Source organism: Pleurodeles waltl, chromosome 9 (genome assembly GCF_031143425.1).
Source record: "Pleurodeles waltl isolate 20211129_DDA chromosome 9, aPleWal1.hap1.20221129, whole genome shotgun sequence".
Taxonomy (NCBI): Eukaryota; Metazoa; Chordata; class Amphibia; order Caudata; family Salamandridae; genus Pleurodeles; species Pleurodeles waltl.
The window spans coordinates 581728135-581752831 of record NC_090448.1 but is presented as its reverse complement, the minus strand read 5'-3'; the positions used below and the strand labels follow the sequence as shown (position 1 = coordinate 581752831).

Sequence of the window (24697 nt, the reverse complement as noted above, 5' to 3'; positions counted from 1 at the left end):
TTCAAAACTTACACCACATTGTAGAGCTTAATGTGTAGATTACATTTTTGGAAACAATGTGCTTTGGTCTAGAGTTCTGGCGACATTAACAAACTTCTCAGCTTGGACCTTTGAATGTTAAAAGCATATGGGAAATTGGCAATTTAGTACAAGTTACCACCACCTATAATGACTCGCTAGGCAAACAGCAACTAAGAGGCTTCTCCCCACCTTGCTACTTATCCAGACAGCACTTAATCAATCCTAATATCACCTGTATACAGTGCTTCACCCTACATAATATCCATATCATATCAAACGTAACCACTGATCCACAATGCACCATTTATGCCCATGAGGCAACAGAGTAATTTCTCATATGGCCAGGTACGGCAGATGCCTCAGGACAGCTTAACACTCACACCTTCCCCAAGACACAGTCCCGGTTGCCCCCAGACCAAAGTCACTGGTAAGACACTGCAGTTTTCTTTTTTGGAATATGGTTCATAAACCCCCAGACGTATTTATTCACACATTAATATATAAACAAAACATTTTAATGATTATGCACAGTAACTCATCACATTTACAGTTTTATTCAGAGGTATTAGATGACTAACCTCGACAGAAATGCGAATACATTAATTTTCCTAACCATATCTTAAAAACTTGTTCCTGCGCACCCAAAAAATTTGCTTCAAGTGAAATCATGACTGGTCTCAGTATCTCTTGCTCTAAACCTCCCTTTCCCAGTCATAATTTGCCTGGATGGGTCCCTCCTTAGCGGAGTATCCCACCCACCCAAATCGCTTACCGGGGTACGCCTGTGCAAAGAGCCCACCTGCCTGCTAGGATACCTACTTCTACCACCCCTACACTTGTTATTCCCCCTCCCCCTGTACTTAAGAGCTGCTTCAGTTCCCGCTCCAACTCACCTAGGGCCGATTACTACAGGGAAGGTGGGTGGGGAAACAAATAAGAGGATTCTGTGGCAGCTGAGTGGGGCCTTGGGGAGTGGCGCCTGTCTTGCTGTCAGGTGGTGAGCAGACTCGCCCCTCCTCGAGAGGGAACAACCCCAGAAGCACTACAAGTGCTTCCTGGACCGCACCCTGGCCAATCGCCACATGCCTCACTGTGAGACCGTGGCGCATTGCACCGCAATCGTGAGCTCCAGCCCTGGCTTGCCGGTTTATGTGGAGTTCCCGAGTTGGGAAGCCTTTGTCATTAACAGTTTACAAGCTGTTGTGGCCTACAAGACACACATTTGTATGCAGTGCATAAAACTATACTCCATATCTTGCCTGAGCTTCCTATTGGCCACAAACAGGCATTTGAGAGACGCTCTATGAGGGCCATGATAGGCACATTGTCTCCTAGCTGCCTCTAAAGCTTATTTAATCAAATCCCATTTCAATCATCCTAGCCATGTGTTGCCCTCCAACGCTGACCCTTCCTGTGGCAGAAATACCTTGATCAGGTGTGTACCGAAGGGAGAGTCACGTGATGCCATCCTTTGATATTAACAGTGCCGAGCTTCACTAGACAAAAAGTTGAACCTAGTATCTACAGTCTTTGAGGACCAAATATTTACCAGTTCCGTTTCATTTTATTTCTTTATATCCTTTTTTTTAGTTGAGTTGTTATTTTTTGTATAGCAGACCACACAGCAATGCATGGACCTCACATCAAATCACTTTAACAGCAGATAAAAAGAGCTTTGTTGAGAGGGACACAAGCAATTCCAGTGGTGACTACCATTGTGTTAGGAGCGGTGTGCAAAGGACACCCTGGTTCACGAAGAAAGTCTTAACTTGTAGTGTGTAGTGCAAGAATCACCACAGCCAAACATGCGAGGGTGCAAATTGGAAATCTGGAGGATCTTATGGAAAAGCGCCCCCCCCCCCCAACATGGGGGGGAGCGTGGCTCCTTAGGGGTCGGAGGCGCCAGGGGCTGGACCCTTGCACTAGTTATGCGCGGGCTTACCGGCTACTTCCGCTCTCACGCCTCGCGAGGTGTGGGGGGTGGAAGTGGCGCTGGGGAGGAGAAACGTTGGTCCGACGCTGGGGCCGGACCTGTTTAGGCTGCTGCGAGCCAGTGGGGGGGCTTAAAAGCGCCCCCCCCCAAAAGGCTTGGCCTTCTTATTCTTGGCGCGGTGGCCTGACCGGTCAGGCTCTCAGTTGACTCACCCACCCTCTCCTTAGTATTTGGCAGAAGAAGAAAGACTAAAGTAACCTGAAGCAACAGAGGGGTCCCCAAGGGTGGGGCCCCGGTATAACAACAGTGATAGGATCCTGAAGTCCTGGACCAACCTGCGGATGGACACACCAGATTGGGGGTAGGGAGCCCAGATCATTGGGGTGGTCACGGGGCTCATGCCCTGGGCCGCCCCGGTACACCCCTTGGCTGATTGGTGTTTGGAGAGGGGGCGGAACCCTGAGCATGGGGGCAAGGAACAGAGGAAGCATGGGTACCGCCCCCCCTAGGGATACAGGTGACGACCAGTCCCTGTGTGGTCCAAAGGAAGTTCAGGACAGGAAGGGATCCTGCCAAAATGATTTATGGTTACAAATGTAAAAATTACGTTTCAGTAGTTAGGAATTTTGGATTTGCAGTGAAATGTTTAACAGAGTGATTTGCATTTAAGATGATTTGCATAAATTGATTAATGTATTTGATTTTGATGAAAGTATATAAAATAAATACTTCTTCCAACGAAATGAGTGTCTTGTTGGTTGGTGTATGACCGGTGTTGAGGTAAGGGCCTGCTGGCGGCTTCCGAGTCCTAATGATACAGGACTAAAGGCCCGTTAAGTGGAAGGCATTTTCATTCTGTGACGTGACAGTGCATCGGGACCAATCATCCTCCAACACTATGTTCTAGATGTTCGTTTCCTTCTCCTTGGGTGGCTCGACTCTCTCCATTTCTAGTTACAGTTAATATCTTTAGAGTAATTATGTGACCCAAATAATTCAAACTCCTAGGCCTCCTCAGCCACCTATACAAAAGTGTTAAGAAATAACAAGAAAAAAAGGACACCCCCTCATTTTCAAATCATGGTGGAAGATTCCATGTGGCAATATGTTCGTTACTCAGAAAAAAAACACCTATTTCTTCCCTGCATGGTGTTCTGAAATTTAAGATTTATCTTTGGAGAGAAAATCTGCCTTTTTACTTGTTCTTTTTTTTTTATCTTTGAGCTGCCCGCACTACGGATATTATGATGATAAGAGGCTTCGGTAGCAGGGATGAATGTGATTAAGGTACAGCTTAGTTGGTTCTGACATTCTGCTGCAGTTTCTTTAAAGTAGAACACTGCACACTTATTTAAAAAAATAAATTGGGGAACTTTCCCCGATCAACGAACATACATGTGTTACACCATAGGAAAAGGGACGGGGATTATCTGAGAGGCTGAACGGAGTTAATTGTTAAGCAAGAGTGAGTAATGTCTTTTTGAAGGGCAAGCGAGGAACGGCGTACAGGATGTACATGTATGTCATCACTGCTTGTTTGTTTTATGTAGCACAAACAAGCTTCCATTACGCAGTGCCAGAACACTCTGAAACAATGTAAGCGTAGCAAGGCAATGGGAAACAGGAATTCAGACAATCACAGAGGGCCGAGTGAGCAATGCCATCAAATGATATGTATCGGCCGGTTGTCCTCTCTCCATACTAGGCTCTTGGTGATATATTAAGGGCCCAGAATCATTGGGTTCCCTATGTACGTAGGCCTTATGGGGCTAGGAATATATTCAGATGAGTGAGCTTGGGTTTGAGAGTTCTTTAAAAGCATATGCCTTGTACAGGAGCTGCCCACAGCATTCGGGATGGACAGTGGCCAAATGTAGGGACGGGCCCATCATAGGCCAGGGTTGGGATTATGGGGGTTACCTGTTTTGCCACCTTCTCTCACTCTGTTCCCTCATTTCTGTTGTGGCCACCTTCTTTTTAAAAAGGATCTCAGTGTGTCCCCTCCACCACCAGTAGATTCTTTCGGTATTAAGCACCTCGACCAGAAATCATAAGCTTTTGCATTACCACCTAAATCTAAATCAGCATTATGCTATTTATAGGGGTCTCTGGTTTCCAGGAAAACCTGCTGGACGAAGGGGAGAAGTGGAGTGAATGATTCAGGCAAGAGTGGTTTGAGTCTGAAAAAAAACTGTGTTTTTCACTATCTAAATGATTTGTGCTGGTTCTGTGTCTTTGATTGGGCTGTTTCTTCAGTGAGACACAAGGTCTGCAACTGCCATCCTTCTAAGCTTTTGTGCAGAAGATGTACATTTAGAGATTGTCTGGCTTTAAGGCAAAGTTACATTTTGCCAACTCTGCAACCCTCCACGACATGTACCCTATGTTTAAGTCAGTGGTGTCATTTGAACTACTGAAAGATTACTTTGTCAAAACGAAAAACCATCTATTTTACAAATGTTACTTGATGTTGAAACGATTCTTAAGCACCCCGTTATATATCCATTCTGTAGATTATTTCTTATTACTTTTGTTTCTACAGCATTGAGACTTACCCTCTGCAGGTAGATAGTGTTCATTTCGTCCCCGATCCTCCGGAGTCGGGCTGCGATTTCCCGCTCTATGTCCTGCCCCGGCTGCTCTCGATGAGCTCTGCCGTTGCCCACCATCTCCTCTTCCATTTGCCCAGCCAGGCCCGCCATGGTTGCCGGTTCTGCTCGCAAGTGCTCTCCCCCAATGGATCGGTGATCTGATTGGGGAGCAAGACAGATTATTTCAGATTAGAGTGCATTTTTGATAAGCCTTAGACTGGTATGCATGGTTCTATTATGTATTCTTTTTGGGATGCTCACTGCAGCAAGTGCCTCAGTCTTCTCATGCCCCAAATTCTAACCATTGTTGTATATGGAGAGACTTTACCAAAGGACAAAACCCTCTCCTAAGGCTCAGATGAAGGTGTGCACCCAGAATATTGACACCAGAATATCAACAGGACACAATACAGAGGATAAAATATCAAAAATAAAATATTGACAGGTATGTAGTCTAGATTTTCTATACTGACTCCACATATGTGTACTTGGGAGATATATATTTGAGGTGGAGTTAGGAATAGTAAATATAGATTTGCATATAGGCTCTTAACCTTCGATATTTTCCTCCCTCAGGATTCTTGTACCATAATCTGGGGGCACTATTCAGTAGTGCTATTCCAGATGAGGAAGCGTGAGGTCATGTGGTTTTAGTCTTGAGGTTTTCTGCTACAAATCATTGTCGTCAGGTGTGCCAGTCTTTTTTAGTTCAATGGAAGTTCAATGGAAGTAAACCAAAACTGTAACTTTCAATATGTCAAGTTGTCAAAAGAAAGAGTGAGAAACATGGTGTCCTGATGACTTGAAGCCTGGTGGCATCACTACTTCGTCTGGTGATGACTCGCTGTTTGTTCGCACCGGCATTCACCAGGAGCTGCTTTACCTCTGCTTGTCATGCATAAACCTTATCTAGTATGGATCACTGTGAAATCCTGAGGGTGATTTGTTAAGTTTGTTCTTGAGATAAGATTGCAATTTTACATTTTCGTGAGTGTACAATGTTAAGGGATCAGCTTGGTAGGGGCCCTCGCAGTAGCTGGCAGCATAGTTTAGTCGGGTGTGTTTCACGAGGTTAAGTGTATAGTTTGAGCCAGAGAGACTGGAGTGCGTTGCTTTGAGATAAACTAAATTCAACCTCAGTGTTATGTATGTGCAGTGTTGAAGAAAGTGTGTGGGTCAGCACAGGACGTTTTCTCGTCAGTGAATGATTGGCTCTCAGTGTCTGAGAACAGCAGTATGAAGACCGAGCAGAAAATTATGAGATGGTTCAGTTCTGGGGAGTTATGCTCAGAGGACAGAGGATTTTTCGAGCAGGTTGTTTGCCTGTGATGATCCTGTGTCTGGAGTTTTTGGAGGAACATTCCCATGGCATCCTTCCCCTCAGGAATCAGACATCTCAAGCCTATGCAAATGCCTGTCAGGCACTGCCCCAGCCCACCACCTTACCAGTTAGGAGGAGAGGGTGGCACCTTGCTCGAGGGCTGGAATGAGGCCCTAAACTCCAGAAGTTCTTCAGGTGGTTGAGTCCAGGTGCTATGTTGATGCTAGCCAAAATGTGAGCTCCCCCTTACATATTTCTTTGCTCTGTGGGGAAGTGTGGGACTTGCCCTGACCTGCTGGGCTTGAATGCTCTGTCTTTCAATGAGATCTGCCCTAGCTTGTTAGGCTCTGTCCTAGCATGCTAGGCTAGCAGTCCTTCCCTCTGTGTAAGAGGGAGCTTTACTGGCATTCTTCCTGCCCTGTACGAACCGCTCTGACATGCAAAGGCAGAAGGCCCTGCTGTTTACTACTTCTGTTATAAGGTTTCTTTGATATGTCCTGACCTGTTAGAGCAGGATATCCCTGCTGCTTACTGCCCTTTACCACAGGATGCTTTGGATCCGCCCGGACGAGCTAGGGCAGGCCCTTTGTCATCTTAAACCTCTGGGAAAGAGGCTGTAAGCCCCTTTAGGCTGAGTATGAGGGCAGAATACCGGGACACACTATCATAAGTGGGTGTCATTGGGATCTCCAGTTTGAGTTCGTGGTTTTCGATATTTTACAGTGTGGCCCCTTCACAAGCCTTCTACACAGAAGATTTTGCCCAGTCAATAGACTAGGGACTTTCCTTAGACGCTGTGTCAGAAATTGATGAATCTTGGAGCTGATGTGTTCCACGTTTGGTAAGTTGTGGATTTTGTTAGTTCTTCAGTGTGTGTACGACTGCGAGAACGATCAGGAGTAAACCAATGCAGTGCCTACTGCATGTCGTCATAAATCATTTGCAGAAATATATCCAGAACTAGTGGTCACCTTCTGTTGTGGGAGGCAGTGATTTCACGATTTGTCAAGTTCTTTAAACATTTTGCTTTAGTTTTACATAGTTTAAAAGATGACCGGCACACAAATATGTACTCTGATATGCAAATCAGTTGCACCAATCCACACCCTCCAGGCACTCATAGTGACTCTTGGTAAAAAGGAGAGAAGGAAGTGCCTTGAAAGTTAAGGTGACGGAAACACTATGGCCAAGGAGTTTGTGACTGTGATGCCCTGTTGGGTTGGTGCACCTGTGCCTTTCACCAAATGAACAAGGAATAATGCAGACATGCAGATTAAACGGCCAATGATGCACGGTCTACTCTCTTAACAACTCCAAAACAAAGTAACAGAAAAACGATCTTATTTGTGTAGGTGGTTGGAGGTGGTGGGCACAGGCACTCATTCTTCGGGTCTGGGACATATTTTTCACCATCAGACTACGTCCTACAGCAAGACAAATACAGGCAGTAATGGGGAAAAGAAGAAAGAAAAAGATGGTAAGACAGTCACAGGGAGAAAGAAAAAGTAAAAATGAACCTGCAAGAGTGAAAGAAGGAGATAAGCAGTGAAGAGTAATAAGAACGAGGCCTGAGGTGGAATCAAAACAAGACAGACTTGGCTTTCCTTCGGAAAAACACGTTGGGCCATTGCAATATTTAATTTACAAAGCACGCAGGGCAAATGTAGCTGTGGTGGGTAAAAAAGATGATGATGTTACATTTCCACCCTAATGTGATTCCTGGGGAAGAGGTTGGAACAGCTTTGTCACGTTCACCTCTTGTGCTAAACACTATGCAGAAGCAACACCTTAATGGCCATCCACCCTCCCAGTCTTTTTAGTCAATTATTCTTGCGCCAGTAGTGATGGGGTTTGTGTGATATGTAAATTTATGACCTGCTTTCCCTATTATCTCTTCATATATACAAAACACTGTTCCATAAGGAATCATTCAAAATAAATGTTCTATTGATCTGCAGGGGGTATCTTACTCGTTAACAATACTACCACAATCAATGTGATACAGATTCATGATATTATCACTTTATTCTTTTTAATGTTATATATGTATATAAGGTTTAATGACAATTCCAAGAACAAATGGGTGCTGCTCGTGACGGTGCAGAAGCGAGTTGACAAAAGAAAAAGATTACAGCACGCATAATATATAAATTCCTTAACCATGGGGGTATAAATTCAAATTGGAATCCAATCGAATGAGTCTTTCAGGATTTTCCAGCATCATATGATTCAGCCTGACAGGTCAACATTTCGACCTCCTTAAGGATATTCGAATGGGATCTTCCTCGGGACATAATGCTAGCAGCTTGACCAGAAGGATCATGGACAAACACAATGTCTCTAGTAATCCTGAACAGTATGCCAATAGACACCTTGCAAACTTAACTGAAGACTTGCGTACACATCCAAGTAGCACCCTGAGTGTATCAGTACTCAGTCCCAGAAAACGAATAGCCACAGCAGGAAAAAAAATCAGCCTCTTTTCTTTGGCAGAGTTGTAGGGTAGTCCGAACTCAAAAGTGGGAACAGCAATAGAGGTAGTTCATTTGTAGATGTGGTGGATAAAACATGATACTAGTGATGCTGGAGCCGGGGATAGTGAATCACCCGTGGAGGACATGAAATACTGCACACCACTCCAACCCTCCTTCAAGAGGTGCAAGCAAAAGCAATGCTGTTGTTTTTTAAAAATTTGTATTACTAATGGCCACAGTCCTGATCCTACAAGATTCACAGTCCAGCGAATAAATTTAGTATGTTGCGCACAACTAAGCATGGTAAGTGTTTTTACTTACCTTTAGGCTAAGTTCTACACAGCAAATCTATACATTGTTAACACAGACTCATCGATCTGTCTTGAAAAATATATTTGTTTGGACGGGTTGTTCGTTAAGTGCCACCTCTTCTCTGCACCTTAAAAGCAATCTGCTAAACCCACCCCTTCTAGATTTAAATACCAAGAGAGTAAACGGATTTCCCCTTCTAAATGTACTGCAGGGTGCAGTTGTTGTTAGCAGGCCGAAAGGGGAAACACCTTTTTGCTGAGATACAGGGACGAATCGCCACAGCTGGAAAATGTAGGATTTCAAGTGTTAAATATAGCACTCACTCCCACCCTGACATCCTTGCGCTGTATTGACATTTGTTACTACCCCCTAACCCATTAGTACACTTCTTATCGCCCTTTGGGGGACGAAAGGCTAAGCCCACCCTAACCACGCTTAGCAGGTGTTCGCTTGATGATGTGAATGCTTAGAGAGCCCTATGAGGACCCAAAGCTGCCACTTGCCGGTGGCATACGATTCTTTGTACTAGGCTCGCAACACATTGAGTCACCATCCCAGCCATACGGCTGCACAGTACCGCAGGAAGAAAGGGTATCCGAGGCAGGAAACCGAACCAGCAGCCCTTAAGCTACTCTACATGGCCTCCTGGAGCACGGCCAGGTCAGCTGGCTCTGGGGCACGGGCCCACCCTCCCTCCGGCCTAAGATGCCCTGCTAGCGCCGGCCCGAGAGGGACCAGGACAGGATGCCACTGCGGCCGCCTGACTAGAAGGAATACTTGTCAACAGGAAACTAAAGAACAATTCCTACATACGAGCGGCTACCAGCAGGACTTGAGATGGGGCCGGTGAACTACCTCAGCGGGTTTGGTGCCTGCCGCAAAGACAGAGTAGCCTGACTGAGTCGGCCATCCATCCTTCCTAAGTTAACAAAAGGAGTATATCTGAATAGGACTGGGGTAGAACCGTGTACATCTTAGGCTACTGGAGACATTAGGATAATTTGTCTCCAGTAGCCTAAGTCTCTGTGGGGTTCGGGGGGTGGGGGGGCACCAGGCTAACGCTATCCTACCTCTTCCCTACTCCCCACCTCCATTTCCGATTTTCGACAGCCTCTGCTCTCAAAATGCTGCAGAACATTCTGGTTAAACAGGTGTGGGTCTTGGATAATTCTGAACAAAAATCAAAAGAGGCTGAATTGGAGCCACAGCCCCAAACCTTCACTCGGTTGTACCTGTGCACTAGAAGTTGTGCAAGACACTCTGTCGGATCCTTCAAGTTGACCGTAAGCCCACTCGGTAAAGACCGCTTAGGCCCCACTGCCAGGCCAGGGCCTGGGGTAAAGCCCTGTTCCAAGGGACAGTGTTTGAAGGGTCTTTGTTGAAGTGTGCGGTAGGTGTGACTCGCCGTCGCTGCTACGCCCCTGCCATTATTTGAGTCCTTTGCAGAAACTGGGACTCCTTGGGCAGGCCACTGGTGAATCAGAACAATCCGATAATTTACTGGGCAGATTCGACGATTTAGCGAGAGGTCACCCGGCTATCCCAGGAGCAGGCTTGCGCACACATCATTTAGAAGTCTTGCTTGTGAATCTCTGGCAGGCCTGTGCTATGTTTTTTTTCTGGAAAAGACGGAAAGATTCACTGGGACAGACTCGGGCAGTTACTGGCTGAGCTCGAGCTGTCCATGCATTCTCTAATACTTGGACAGGGTCGTTGCAGCAGGTGCAGGCCCACATTACTCGATGAGTGACTTTGTTTTGTGATTGGGGCATTTTCATTGAATGTATTAACACCTTGTAACGGCCCTGGACTCCTTCAGTAGGGTAATTTCGGTCGTACACCGAGAGGAACTGAATCGCCGGAGATTCACTAGGTAGACTAGCTCTGCGATCCCCGGGCCAGGCTCCCGAGAGATTCACACTAGACTGTGAACAAGACAGCCATAGTTCGCGGACGTTCACCAGTCACACATCCGTTGCCTTGCTTTGCTGACATGTTTTGAGGATAACGGGTGACTAATGCTCGGCAAAAATAGTGATGCAAGTGACAAATCGGGAATTCCCGTCCAGATGAACATGCTGGAACACTAAAATACCCCGACAGCATGCAGTACCCCGCTTCGTTGGAGTGGGACACGATTTCACAACCCCAGAATGATGACATCAGGCGAAACAGTAGGCATACAATTCCTGCCTTTTGGGTTATAGATGCCGTGCGGGTCCAGTATGAGGAAATACACAAATAATGTGGGAAGGTACTTGGCGCTGGCGGGTTCTAAATTCCCTGCAGTAAAAGGAGCTACAATTGCTGCACTATTGTTCACACACTGCATTTCGATCTTCACTCTGAAGTTTGCCTCGGGCCTTCAAGAAAGGTGCTCCCAGCGGCGCACGTGTAATGCTCGAGAACTGTGAGCGAAGCGGTTCAAAGAATCAAAAACAGTTCTCCACAGTTTGGAAACGTTCCCCGCCTCGCCCACGGGGCAATCGTGGATGTAGATGAAAGGAAGAAGATAAGGATACTGAAATCTGGCATCCCACCCCTGAAGAGAGATGACAAATAAACACAGTTGCCACATGTATTGGTCAAATACGTCTGCTTTCATCTCCTGACGAAGTTTAACACACCTCTCGGAGTCGCACCGAATTTGAATTGAAAGCGTGGAAGGGGGCTTTGCTTTTCCTCCCCTTCCTTGACCACTGAGAAATGTACCCGTATCTTGTGCGTGCTACAGGCGTACATGCAGTGCTTAATTTGTAAATAAAAACATGCTCCGAGCCCTTGTTTTAAACACACTGCTCCTGCAATTAAATGTGCGAGCACGGATTACGAGGCAGCGTAATCCTGAAGCCATCTCGGGCCTCTTGAATCCATTTACAGCCACTCCCTGTCCCTTCAGTTCACTCCTGCAGCTTTCTGCTTTCTCCCATTGTGACCCTTTTTCGTTTTTCTCTTCCTCTGTCTTTCCCATATGTGCTTTTTGCTCGCAGTAAATGCTTGAGGCAGAAAATAAGCGCCGGCCTTCAAAAATAGGTGCCGGAATCAACAGGTACAAATTAAGCACTGCGTACAGGTGAAACTTTAGATGACGCATGGGGTGGGGGCATCTTAGTTTATTGTGTGACTAACGGTTGTCTCCCCTAGCTGCCGGTTTGAATAGAATATTAACTGTGACTGCTGAATATCCATAAGTTATGTCTGCCGTTACGCATATCAAGGTTAATAAATGCATACTTGCACATTCTTCATGTACATTAATTGTAATATTAACTATTTACCGAGCGCACACCACAAACGTAGTTGCCTCGAGACATTCTTACCCAGCTCAGTGAGAGCCAGTTTATCAACTCCGGAATGGTGAAAGGCCGAGTCGACTGACTTGAAAACATGTGGTAATGTGGCCCACTGTTTTACTAGACGCTTGTGTGAAATTTGCTGTACAGGGGTTTAGGTGTGGTCCCATTTGTTGTTTTCCCTAATTGGCATATCTCCTATCCCCCACCGCCACCCAAAAAAAAACAATCTAAGATACATTGGTTGGGGCGATGCGCAGCCTGGGCAGCTGCTCGCCGGGTGCATAAAACCCCGCCGTTTTTTTAAAGAATCTGCCTGGGACAAGGGGCTTGACCCAGAATCGGTCTGTGGGGCGACTGTGGGGCTTGGGGAATTTCAAGTTAGGGGTGCAGCTGCCTTGATATAATGGTGGCACGCATTTCAACACAACTTTCTTGGAAGACCAGTTTAGATGCTATGTGCAACCGCCGGGTATCGTGTGGCCTGTTTTTCTCTACTTCGTGTACCGCGCCAGGGTGGTGTGGGCCTCCACGGTGTTGCAATCGGTGGGTGCGCTGTGGCTTTAGCATGAACTCAGAAAAGATCAGGTCTGTGCTTGTCCAGATGTACACATGCATCAGCTGTCAGCGCAGTGATAAGAGGGTAACAGTGAGGAGTCGCAGTGTCTATACATGAGCCACTCAAGGGCAGGACGCCGGAGTACACCTCTGTCAGTCACGACTCACCTTCAATTGCCATGGTGGCACATATCAGACCTCCATTACTTAGTATGTCCTGGCACCCGCGCAGAAGACTCTTCAGCGCCAAGATGCCATAGAATACAAGACTTGGCGTAAAAACAAGTATTGTAGAAGCCAACAGGTCTGGTTTTAGCTGCCTTTTTTTTTTTTTTTTTAGCTTTGCCGGTGCTTCTTTTGTCACGATTTTTGCAAAACGTTATTTTCGGTGGAGTAGCCGAGAACTCGCAAATGTTTAACTAATTTAGCTAAAACCAAAAATATTATTTGGTCTCAAAAAGCACGCATTAGCAGAGTAGGCATTGATACTAAAAGGAACTACTTTTGTGTGGACAATATCCTCGTGAAAGAGCAAATTGCCATCACTTACAGGTAATGCCCCTTTCTATTTTTTTGTTATAGTTCAACAAGATTAATGTTCAGGCTCAAATCAGGGAATCGGAGGCTCGGCAGATCGACCCTGTTAGCTGGAGCCAGGCTTCCATCCTCGAAGAAGGCCAGTATATTGAGTACCTTAACTTGGGTAATACTAACATGTTAATATTTACAGTGCTAAGAAATGCGAAACTGGATTAAGAAGCGCTATATTAAAAAAAACGATACCAACCACGCCCCACCCCCATTCCATTTTTGTCATTGAACAAAATTATGTATGGGTACGTGTCCCCTTTCAGAAATACTGACGTCGAGGTAGGCCGATTTTTATTAAATGCCAGGGCCAGGTTATGTGCGCCTCGTAATTTATACGCTTGGAGCCCGGTGATCCAACGTGCCCCCGTAAGTTTTACGTGAAGCGTTACAATGGCCGCGCAGCCTGTCTCAGGGCCAGCTGCAGGTGTGCTGGCGGGAAAGTAATTCTCCAATTACATGTTGTATTTTGGCATGTGGTGTGTGCATATCACTTCGGCTGTGGTCTTCGGAGGCTACCTGGCACAGAGCTAAGAGGCGTTTCCAGGTCTGTGCCCGACTTCCAACCTATCCGCAGCGCACAGCGAGGTCTAAACAGCACTGTGAAAACATCCACTGTGCGGCTGAAAGAAATCTGTCATTACTTCCCCTGCAATAGTACTAATACAGTGGCAAGCTTGCGACAGCCACGACAGATTTGAAGACTGGTCCATTATATTTTTTATTGTAGTTTTTTCGTCAGAAACACAAACAGATCCTACTGCCTTCAAATTCTTGAAAACCCAGGCTCATTCAAAGGCAGGTGACTTTAAACCGACTTAAATATAATAATATTCATTACAACAACAATCTGTGTTTCCCGCCCCAGTCTGAACAGACTTCAGTAACGGGGGTTATTACAACCACAACTCATTGAACGGCTTTTACTCATGTTTCCTAAACCACTCTAGGCAGCGTCCTACAGTATCTGCACCAAGCATTCGCAAGGGGGAGGAGGGAGGGGTGCGTGACTTGAATACACTTCAAAAGGCCTGCCTGTGGCTGGATGCGAAGTGCAGCGCTAGAAAAAGCGCCAACACGTCCCTTCAGTGAACGTCACAGGGAGCCGCAGTCGACAAGACATGCCTGGGCATGTTTTCGAGTCGGACTTCTCGATTTATGCAGGTTTAGTACAGTGACTGAGAACGGGTACACCTCCACTATCTGTGCAAGACATCTGCCACACACGGCGATCTGGAGGTTGGGGGCACACGCCAACTCTAGGCAGCCGGGTGTCCCCTTCCGTGAGATCAAGAGAGCTGGGCACCATCCAACTAGGGCCTGTAGACGGGCCTCCTTCTGGAGCTGGAGGTGTGGCAGTGTCGTGGCTTTCAGCAGCCCGCTGGCACTGATCACCGCATGAGGCCAGTGATAAGCAAAACAAATCTCCACTCTGTTGTGGGAAGTGCCTTCCTGTGAGCTGAGCTGGGTCAAAAAAGGCAAGTGAGGGCCAGCCGTGCGATCTGTTTGAAACGTGCCTCTGAGTTCCATATTTTTGGATCAGACGTACAACTCACTAATAGGTCCAAAAAGTCACGAAGATTCCGGTTGCTTGTAATTCTTATTTCTCCCCGGATTTTCTTGTGGTTGCAATTTTTAGTTCACAAAAACGACAGTGGGGTTCTGGAACCATTGCAATTCTAATCTATTACCACGAGCTGCTTAGTTGTTTCTGCCCTCTGGATGCCAGTGGTTTCCGTTTAACAGGAGCCTTTAGGGATTTCATCCTTTCGAGGTCGAGAGTGCAAGTTAGTTCAGAAAGAGCAAAAAGTGTTGAGTAATAAAATGCAAATCTGTCGTAGCAAGTGCAGACATGCAAACTCTAGGAAAAGCAATCGGTTGTTCGAATGCAATAGAAAGAATGGGTTGAGACCTTGACCAGGCTGAAATTATATGTAACAAGTCAGCAGCCGCATGCACTGTGTCCTGCCCAAGGGGACTTTACACCTAAAGCACAAAAGTTAACAAATGTACACCCCCTCGACCAGAACAACACTATTTGGTAAAAAAATAAAAAGTCATGACCTTATTTACACCCGCAATTTGGGCGGTGAGAAGTTAAAAGAGAAAATACGGCGAGAGAGTGCAAGCTGTTAATGTCTAGGCAATATAAAGAACCCAGTTATTGGATTTTAGCGTTAGCTCACTGATGGTCGAACTTGGCCGGTAGCCTTGGGCCTGTCGTGCCAAGCTACGAAGACAGTCATCTGCCAGGTGATAAGCGGTGTTACAGCCGGAGACCGGGTCGGCTTGCCCTGGTCAGAATCTGCTGTGACTGGGCCAACGCCTCAAACAGTCACAGTGTGCCACTGTGTGTATCCGTTAACACATTCCCAGGGCTGCTGCTGATTTTAATGCCGGCAGCTCCCTCTAGAGTCCCGCGTGCACCTGTGAGTGTGACCTTGTGTTATATTACGGTGTGTATCACAGAGAGTGTCGCGGTCTGCCAGCCCCATACGCTGCAGTGTCTCTTCTGCATTAAAATCAGCGCAGGTGCAGTTCGCTGACGGGGCACGCTGTTATACTGGACAACTCGGTGCGGTGGAGGCTGCCGGGCAATACAGACACGGGGCACTCAGTGTGGGTGAAGCTGTGGCTCGTGAGAGTCGAAGCCCCAACACACACATACATTTATTGTTACGTTTGTTTGCACTATCCAAGGTGCTGAAAGGAAGACACTTCCACCTTCGCATTTATGAAAGTAGATCGTCACTGGTTGTGGCCCCCTATAATATTTTCTAAATCTGCGGTAATCATTACATACTACTAATACACAAGTTAATTGTGGACGTGTGAGGGAAATTAAGCTAATTTATCCTCCAGCCATTCCATGGACGCCCACAATTTAACAGTAGCCCTTGTAATATGTGTGAGGACAAAACGTGCACGGCGGAGGAAGCAATGTCTTCAAAGGTAGCACCTAGTACATGAGAGCTTTGAGGACTGGCTTCTAATAGTTCCACAAAGCCACAAGGCTCAAATTACCTTGGTGACCCCTGAGGGCCAGTGAGTGACTGACGTCGGAAGGTTTTTCAAAGAGATAGGAGCGATACTCGTAGGCTGCCCATGAGGACCACAAGGCCATATCTGAGGCTGTCACGATCGCCTGGTTTTAATACACGTCTGTCTCGAAGAACACGTAAAAGCTTGACTTCTCAGTCTCGTCCAAGGGACGTTGACGCTACTCACGAAGGCCATAATGTTCACAGTTTATGACATTCTGCCCCTTCTGTGACGAGGCGAACAGGTGTCTCACAGGGGACTATCTAGGCTCTTCTAGTTTGACCACCTCTTTGTATTAGTGACGCAAATTGATATTGCAAAACCGTGTAAACCACCAATAGCTGTGTTTTCTCAGTTTCATTTTCATGTATATATTTTTGTTATTTAAATGTATATCACCCTATTTTACTAGAGCAGACTCTCTTTCCTGAATAAGTGAGCAGAATGCCACAGACAGCACAAACCTTCCTAGGACATAACATTTCGTATTTATGAGCGGGTGTCATGTTTGTCCTGAGATCACTTCCTATTACAATGTCCTGCTCGCTATCCATTTACCCATATCCAGCCTTTAACTGGAAAAACTGGCACAGTTTTTGCTTATATCTTTCATCTGTTTGGGCGGATACATTATACCTTTACTTTCTCTTTTCTCATAGAGAGGGCTCCTAAGTCGCACTATCGCCACCATTCACAAAACAAGAGAGACTGGAAATTCTGTCAGTGCCCGTTACTGCCCCAATGATGGAACTCATGCACTAGGAGCCAGGGGTGGGTAGGCCAGAGCCTCTTAGAGGCCATTGTGGTGGGGAAGCAGCAGAGTCCCTTCTCCCCCCAAGCTCACATCAAGCAAGGGCCCTGCACTGTACAGAAACGCCAAAAGGTAGAAGCAGCTTAACATCTTAGCATTGCGCACCACTAAATATAATAACTACAGTTAAAAACAAACTGAATAACCTCACTAGTTAAGATGAACATGTGCGCACTCAATCTGCAACAAATCTCATACAAAACGTCATCTCTTTTCATTGGTTTTCCTGAGAATTCATTAAACCTTCTGAGTTGGCTGTTTCTCAACAGGCAAAAAAACTATTGACGAAGGCAGCGTCAAGTCAACTTTAGCCCTATGGCCATGAGTATTTCATGGAGATGCCCAGTGAGAAATAAACACCACCTGTAAATGAAGAGTAACCGCTGTTGGGATGCGGACATTTCAACATTCAACAAGGGCAAACAAGTGGAAACGGTTCAATGTGCTTATTGCCCACCGCAGGAAAGAAAAGGGCAATTGATCTGTAGTAAATCATTTTTGTAAGGCGGTGAAAAGCCCTACCGTAAAGAGTGTGGTCAGCTCGGCAAGTGGCCGGAAAGCTGCAGAGAGTTCTGGTGGAGGTCGAACACCCAGTATGGGGCAGCTGGTACCCGTGGCAGTATGAGCGCGGATCCTGCCCGAGGGGGTCCCGCAGCAGTGTTGGGCTTGGTTCAAAGTCTTCACAGCAAAAAGAGTGAGGCGCATGAATCTCTGACACAAGTGGTCGCGAACCATCGTTGGGGTGGCTCTCTACCGGTTCTGGTGGGCTTCCATCCTGAAATGGTCTTGCCATACTGCCCTCTGAACTCTGGGGAAAGCGGAAAAAGAAAAAACAAGAAGACAAGATTACAACATAGAAATCACAATAAGTGTTCTGTACTTTCTGAAAAACGCAAAGAGTGGTTAATGGAAACATCTATCACCTAGAATGTCGGTGTCATAACCAGTGCTTAATTTGTAAATAAAAATATGCCGGTGCCCAAAGCACTCCTCGAAAAAAAAAACACGCGGCTGCTGCAGTTAAATGTGCGAACACGGAATACGGAGGCAGCGTAATCCTGAAGCCATATCTCGGGCTTCTTCGGTCCATTTAAAGCCACTTCCTGCCTCCGCAGCTCACTCTTGCAGCTTTCTGCTTTTCCCCTTTGTGACGCTTTTTCGTTTTTCTCTTCCTCCGTCTTTCCCGTATGTGTCTTTTGCTTGCAGTAAATGCTTGGGACAGAAAAATAAGTGCCTGCCCTCAAAATTAAGTGCAGGTGCTCCGCACCGGAAACAAGTACAAATTAAGCACTGGTCATAACACTATAGATTACTGAGATTTCTTTTACTGCTTCCGCGTTTTCTATACAGCCAGCAAGCACTGACTAGTCTAGCATAAGGTTGCTGTCATCATAAGAGTATGAAAGGCCATTTGTCAGTGTGTCAGGTGACCTAGTGAACAACTGCCACAGTGCTGCTGAGGTCCGAGATTGGCTCCTCAGATTGTACATGATGGCTTTTGTGCTGACAACTCAAGCATGCTCGAGCACCACACCAACATACATCTTAGAACCATTCAGATACATTTAGCTTAAATGTACCACACCCCCACATGGCGAACATAAACATATTTTCTATTTACAGCCAGCAATGTTGTCTAGAAAACATACGTATTAGCCAAGCAATGGACAGCTGACCATCCTGTCTCTGGCGCACCCATACAAACATATAACACTCCAAAGATTATAGCAGGATGAAACTAATTTTAATGGTAAGAGGCACTACACAAGTTATGCTAGTTTAACATTTAATTAACAGCGCCCTTTCTGCCATGTTTATCACATACCTGGCAGTAGTGCATTCTGCAACACCGTGCTGAACACAGAGTACTGAAAACTCAGCCTGGATTCTAGGCACCCCAGTTTCAACACACACCTTTACCAGTCGGCAATTATGACTCTCTCCTCCTCCTCCTGAGGCTATGGACTGCCTTAAATAAATACTGGAGAAAAAGCTATTCCTGAGATAATTTATACCCCATTGTGGCACACTTGCAGTACTACAAGAATGTTCACCCCTAAACGTACTTCACTGGTTCTTCTTCATATCCAGTCGACTGCAGCTCGTTCACATGGTCACAGCCATGTCCCAGGAGATCCTGATCATCTGCAGAGTTCCCCTGGGTTCCCTCATCTTCGCTCTCTAAATGGAGTTCTTAGGGCTATACTCACAGATAACAAAAACATGCATCAATACACTAATGACACACAACTGTAGATGCAAGTCTCTGCTGCAGCAGACATCCAATGTCTCAAATACTGCTTACACGTCATCCATACTGAATGTACAGCTCCTACCAAGAGCTCCCCAAAAATGATTTTCTAGCTGTTTGCCAAGCAACAACTACTCTAAACCTGGCTGAATGACTTATACCTGGATGGATCTGAGTCCCAACTTTCAAGCAATGACAAGCCTCTACGATTCAGCCTAGACACCAATCTTTCCCTCAAAGAACACATTACACTATTGCCTGGTAACAGCTCTCTTTATTAAAAAAGCAAAAGTATTTCTCCCCAAAAAACACTTCAGAACTACTGTTTTGTATTCACGCATCTGGGTGAGGACAGTTCCCTGCTATATGCCTCAAAGGGAGCTGGGAGAAATATGATTACATCACTCTCTCCCTGACGGAATGGCACCGACTGCCCTTGCCTGACCCTGCAAAACCTACTCTATGATCTGGAAAGCCACCATGAAGAGCAACACTGTCTACCTCGCTGACAATTTTACCATCACCGGTGGCTCCATACCCACATTTGAGATATGGTCAGAATTGAGTCGTAGACATGCAAAAAAGGAAAACAAGCAACAAGACTTCTCAGTCTATCACTGAAGATCTGGAACCAATCAGTGCATCCCTCTTGACTGCCCTAATCCTGCTCCAACTTAGAACAGAGCTGAATTCTGAGCTTCTTAAAGACCAGCACATGGTAATGCAAAAACTGTCCACTTCACTCTTGGAAATCCGGTACCCTTCCAACCACATGTTAATTGCACCTGTACAGTGCTCTGCTGCCTTTCGACTAGGCTTGAGCTACCACATGCATACAAACACACATGCCTGAATAATAGGAAAGGCAAGGACTGCGGTAATAATGACAATACCACCAACAGTCGATTCTGTAACACGTACCATAAACAGGCATAACAAGCCTGATTATTACCTAGCTTATTAATAACACTTGGACATTTGAGTCTGCTTTGATGGCCTGTGACCTGCAGGTGTCTGCAGCAGGCGCAATAACCGGGCCTGCTATCTTACAGCCCTGTAAATAAAAGAAGCACCACCTTTTTGCTTTTGTTTCGCAACATATTTCAAGCAATTGTGTCTTTCACCCTTCCCCTAGAATGCAAAATAACTATAGGCTCTGTTTCTGCTGCAGACGGTCAATGCAGCCTGCCCCCTCGTTCCCTGCCAGACAAGCGTTTATATAAATCCATCCCGTTCGAGTGCGCCTAAGGCGGCCTCCTTCAATCCCGTTTTCTGCAACTGCTGGCGTGGATATATTCCTTTTCTTTTTTTGTTATTAAGTATTATATTGGCGCGAACTAGGACGCTAAAAGGCGCCAGCGCGCCTCGAGAAGCGGGGAGTTGCACAACTCTGCCTGCGCCCTGCACACATGCCTGTTCTTCCAAACCACAATGGCCTGCGTACTGATAAGAACCAAATAAACGGGTTTTGGAAGAATTAGTCAGTATTGTCCTGTAAACTCTATATGGATAGTCAGCCTTTTACACCGAAGCCACAAGTCAGAGGGATTCTGGTAAGAAGGAAGATGTAATTATTATCCAGTCAGATTTTTACTAAAAAAAATCAGAGAACGAAATGGCACGATGCAGCATCGCACCGAACTACGCAACCCACTGCCTCTGTGAAATATGAGCAAGCCACCAAAACTATGCTTGCTTGGCAAAAGTAAGTAATTTCAGAGGGTGGCTTTAAGGGGTTCGGTTCAGTGGGATGCGTTTTACCCCATCTGTTCACTACCCCCACCTCGGAACGTAAAATACAATTTGAGGCTTCTTAATCTGCATATTGGGAGCGAGGCACTTTGGGATGTGGCTGCAAGAAGACATGAGTAACTGCTTAAAGAAGCGGGTTTTAGTGCTTTAAGGATGAAATACAGCGTGTTAGAAACAGTTGCCACTTAAATAAGCCCTAAATTCAAGCACAGGTTGGCCTCTACATAGATACCAGACTATTTAATTTGACAAATGCAGCACCTCACCCACTGCTCTTGACCTCTGAATGGCCACACTGCTGTCAGTGCCTTGACAAATGTAATTGGCGATGTGTGTGTGTGATTGCCAAAAAACAATGAGCAGGCTGTTTGAGGTTGTGTATCGATCACTCTGAAGCAAACATTTAGAGAACATGGGGCATTACGCCGAGTTTTAACTTGGACTCGTGAACCTAAAAAATGGACGTTCACATTCTCACACCTGCTGCTGCGCGTGACACAACGCTAAAGTAATCAGAGGCAGGGGGTAGACTTAGGACACCGTAGCTAAGGCAAAATGCACTAGAAAGACTCGTTTATTGAAAATGAAGATGTTCCCCACACATTTTTTTCGAATGGCATGGTGTGCTTCAATCAGTGGCGGGAAATAATTGGGGAGGAGCAGCGAGAGGGACGTGTGTGTGAAGTGAAAAAATGTTATTAGACCCGCTGTATCGATAGCTCAGGCCAGTGTTGTATAAAAGTCGCGGCGATGCCATAAAATACAAAAGTCGATTACAAAACCCCAACTGTGGTAGTAGTGAAAGCTACCTGCCGTAGCAGCAGCAATACACTACTGAGGGGCGGGCGCAGTACCTCCAGCGGCCGCCGGGGGTCGGGCAAGAGAAGCTCCTAGTGTTTGTAAACAAAGCTCGGGCGGCACCTGCTGCGCAGAGACCTGGGCTGAACCCGGCGAGCCGGGGCCAACAGGGGGCAGAGACTCAGGAGAAGCCTGGGCAGAGAGAGGGGCTGACAGGAGGGCCTTTACAAGGGGACTTTCCAGGGCAGAAAGACCAGCCTTCTACAAAAAAGTGGGGCAGGGAGGGGCGCAGACGCCACCAGTTGAAGCGTTGAGGCAGAAGTATCGATTACGCTGGGGCACAGTGAGGGCAGCTATGGTGGAGCTGGAGACTGAAGTCTGGCCAATAGACTAAGGGACGGGAAAGGGGCAGGCTCGATGCTCGTCATTTTTTCGCTGTCAGCTTGTATAAATAAATGAATATTATCATGGCTTTGTAGGGATATTTTAGAAATAAAAAGGATAAAATCGAAGGCAGTGTTGAAAAAAACTAGACCTTGCCCAAAAAAACAAACGCATTGTTAACCTGCCGGGTTTACGCTGCTTTTAAATGCTTTTTTAATGGCAGCACTAATGAAAACCGCCGGTTTTACTTTCACTGCGAATCCCGCTTACATCTGAGCAACATCACTGCGGAAAGTGTGATGAGACTGGATTTCGGCGACTCCTTCGCAGAAGCTCTTCAAGTGGTCGATTCCGTGTTTCATGCGGCGTCCGCGGTGCTGGGGCGGATCTGGCAGCCCGTGGCTGCGCGTCAGGGGAGGGACGGGGAGGCGCTCGCGCTGCAAGCGGAGGGTCTCCCCCTCCCCCTCCCCCACGGCTGAATGTACACAGCCTGGCCATGTGCACCGGCTGCTGTCAGGCGCCCAGTAAACACTGGCACATGGGCTGCTCCCTCGCGCGGACAGGCTGCGGGAGATCCGTCGCTGGACCGGACCCGTCGCCTGTCCCAGCTCCCTCGAGAGGAGAGGCTGCTGGAGATAGGGCGGCTTTCGCTGCTGTGTTTCAGGGGCAGGCTGAGGGGGATGCATCGCCCACTGCACGGAATGGTGCAGGATCCCTAGCGAGATCTGCAGTGCGGCGAATCCGTGTGCATTGCACCCCGATGGACCCGGCAGACACAGTTCACACTTTATATTTGAGATCTAGACAGTTCACCCACACACAGAACCTTCCACCACAACGGAAAAGGAGATTAAAGCAGCGCTGCAAGTGCACGAAACAAGCCACACAATGACAGCCTCATCAGAACCAACGTTGAATGTAGTGCCAACCGCTGCCAATCAACTGCTTATAGTGCTAACTAGCCGTTCCTTGACAGTACCATAGTTTCAGCCCCTTCTGACCACTTCAGGATCGTGTTAGCAGCTTGCTGCCCTGAGCCATCACGCATGCCGTCCTAGACCTTACCCAGATCAAACACTGAATGCAACAAGAACTTGTGACAGTCGCCACAGCGTGCTAAAACATACACCTCCCACCGCCACTGAATGTAGTGACAGTCACAACACAGCAGTATAGAAAGCAGAGACCGCTCTGCACATCAACGCAGTTAAGTAGCTTCTCCTTCACGACAGCATAACGCAATGCAGAACCAGTGCCCACACAACACCACATACAGCAGGCAGATCCTGCCCTGTACACCATGAAATAACACCTCCACCATAATAGCACCATGGAAGGCAGTACCAGTACCTGCACATCTTCAGCATAGATCTAAGTGCCTTCTTCTTCACAACAGCACCACAGACAGCCGAGGTAGTCCCTGCACAACACCAACACAATAAAGAGTTACCATCTTCATAAAAGCTCCACAGAAAGCACCACCCGCCGCTTTAAATCACCACAGGACGCAGATTTCTCGGAACATCACTATCACACACTGAAGTGCCATCTCCTCAATAACAACACCACAAAAAGTTGTGCCTGCCCCCCCCCCCACATCACCTCCGAAGTTAATGGACGTCCGTGCACCGCATCACCACAAAAAAGGCAGTCATTGCCACGTTACAATGAAACCACATGGTGCAGTGCTTAACGACACTTCCAAACCTTGTAGAATTATGTGAAGGACAGTAGCATTCCACATTGTGCCAGCACCGCAGAAAGCCCTATGTGGTAACCGTGTCAATGTCTGTGCGGTGCAACACAAGATGTAGTTGCAGGCAAACAATGCAAAGCTTGCAAAAAGTGAGGAACCCTTCCCAAAATGCAGTTGCAGCGTAGCAGAAAATGCAGGGCCGTGCACCGAACGTTCTACCATGGCCAGAATGTAGTGCTATGCAGAAGTGTAGTGTCAGGACCAGAACATAAAGACACGACTCTAACGCAGTGCCCCCTCACCTGACTGCTGGCATGCACCGTCCCGCTGCCTCCTTCTACGGCTTCTGCACTTCAGGAATCCAAACTCAGAAAAACAAGCAACTTTGATCACAAATATCCAAGGAGTCTCTGTCCCTTTAAGATCTCCCTGGGGTCTCTTGCCACTGCCTGATGCTGGGCACGCGCCGTTGTTTCTCCCAGTCCAAAGGTGTGCGCGTGGACCATTCGTTCTGTCATCTGAAGCGCCTGGATCTTGAGCCGCTTGTTTTCCTCGTGAGCGGGGCCGCGCTAGGCGTGACGTCAGCGTTCGGCCGCGCGCTCCCCCTCTCCTTTGACAAGTTCGGGCTTGTAGAAAGTGCCACCGAACAGCGTTGCCCCTGAACCAGACGCAGCTTTTTCCACAGCCACACGAGAACTGCCGTTTATGCCGAAGGTCGGTAGGCTACGTACGAAAGGATTAGAACACTACCCTACTCATAGTCAAAAAGAGTGTGTTTCTGTCTAAGATGTGCACTCTCCCGCGCTTTCGATTTTTTTTGGCTCCCAAAGGGCGGTGCGTGTCAGCCAGCTCCGCTACGTTCTGGCGGGAAA

General features: G+C 46.9%; 1 protein-coding gene across 2 annotated transcripts in view; it reads right to left on the bottom strand.

Annotated features, from left to right (window-relative positions):
* BBC3 (BCL2 binding component 3) overlaps positions 1-24345 on the bottom strand; it is a 43134-nt gene extending 18789 nt beyond the window's left edge. The window contains exons 1-4 of one of the 2 annotated variants that reach the window (XM_069207580.1): positions 24128-24345; positions 23480-23549; positions 17467-17752; positions 4510-4703 (exon numbers count right to left, since the gene is read on the bottom strand). In XM_069207580.1, the coding sequence (XP_069063681.1) occupies positions 4510-4703; positions 17467-17737 (465 nt within the window). In that variant the 5' untranslated portion in view covers positions 17738-17752; positions 23480-23549; positions 24128-24345. The remainder of the gene's footprint in view (positions 1-4509; positions 4704-17466; positions 17753-23479; positions 23550-24127) is intronic. The other variant, XM_069207579.1, reaches the window with a different exon arrangement.
* Positions 24346-24697: the final 352 nt, after the last annotated feature.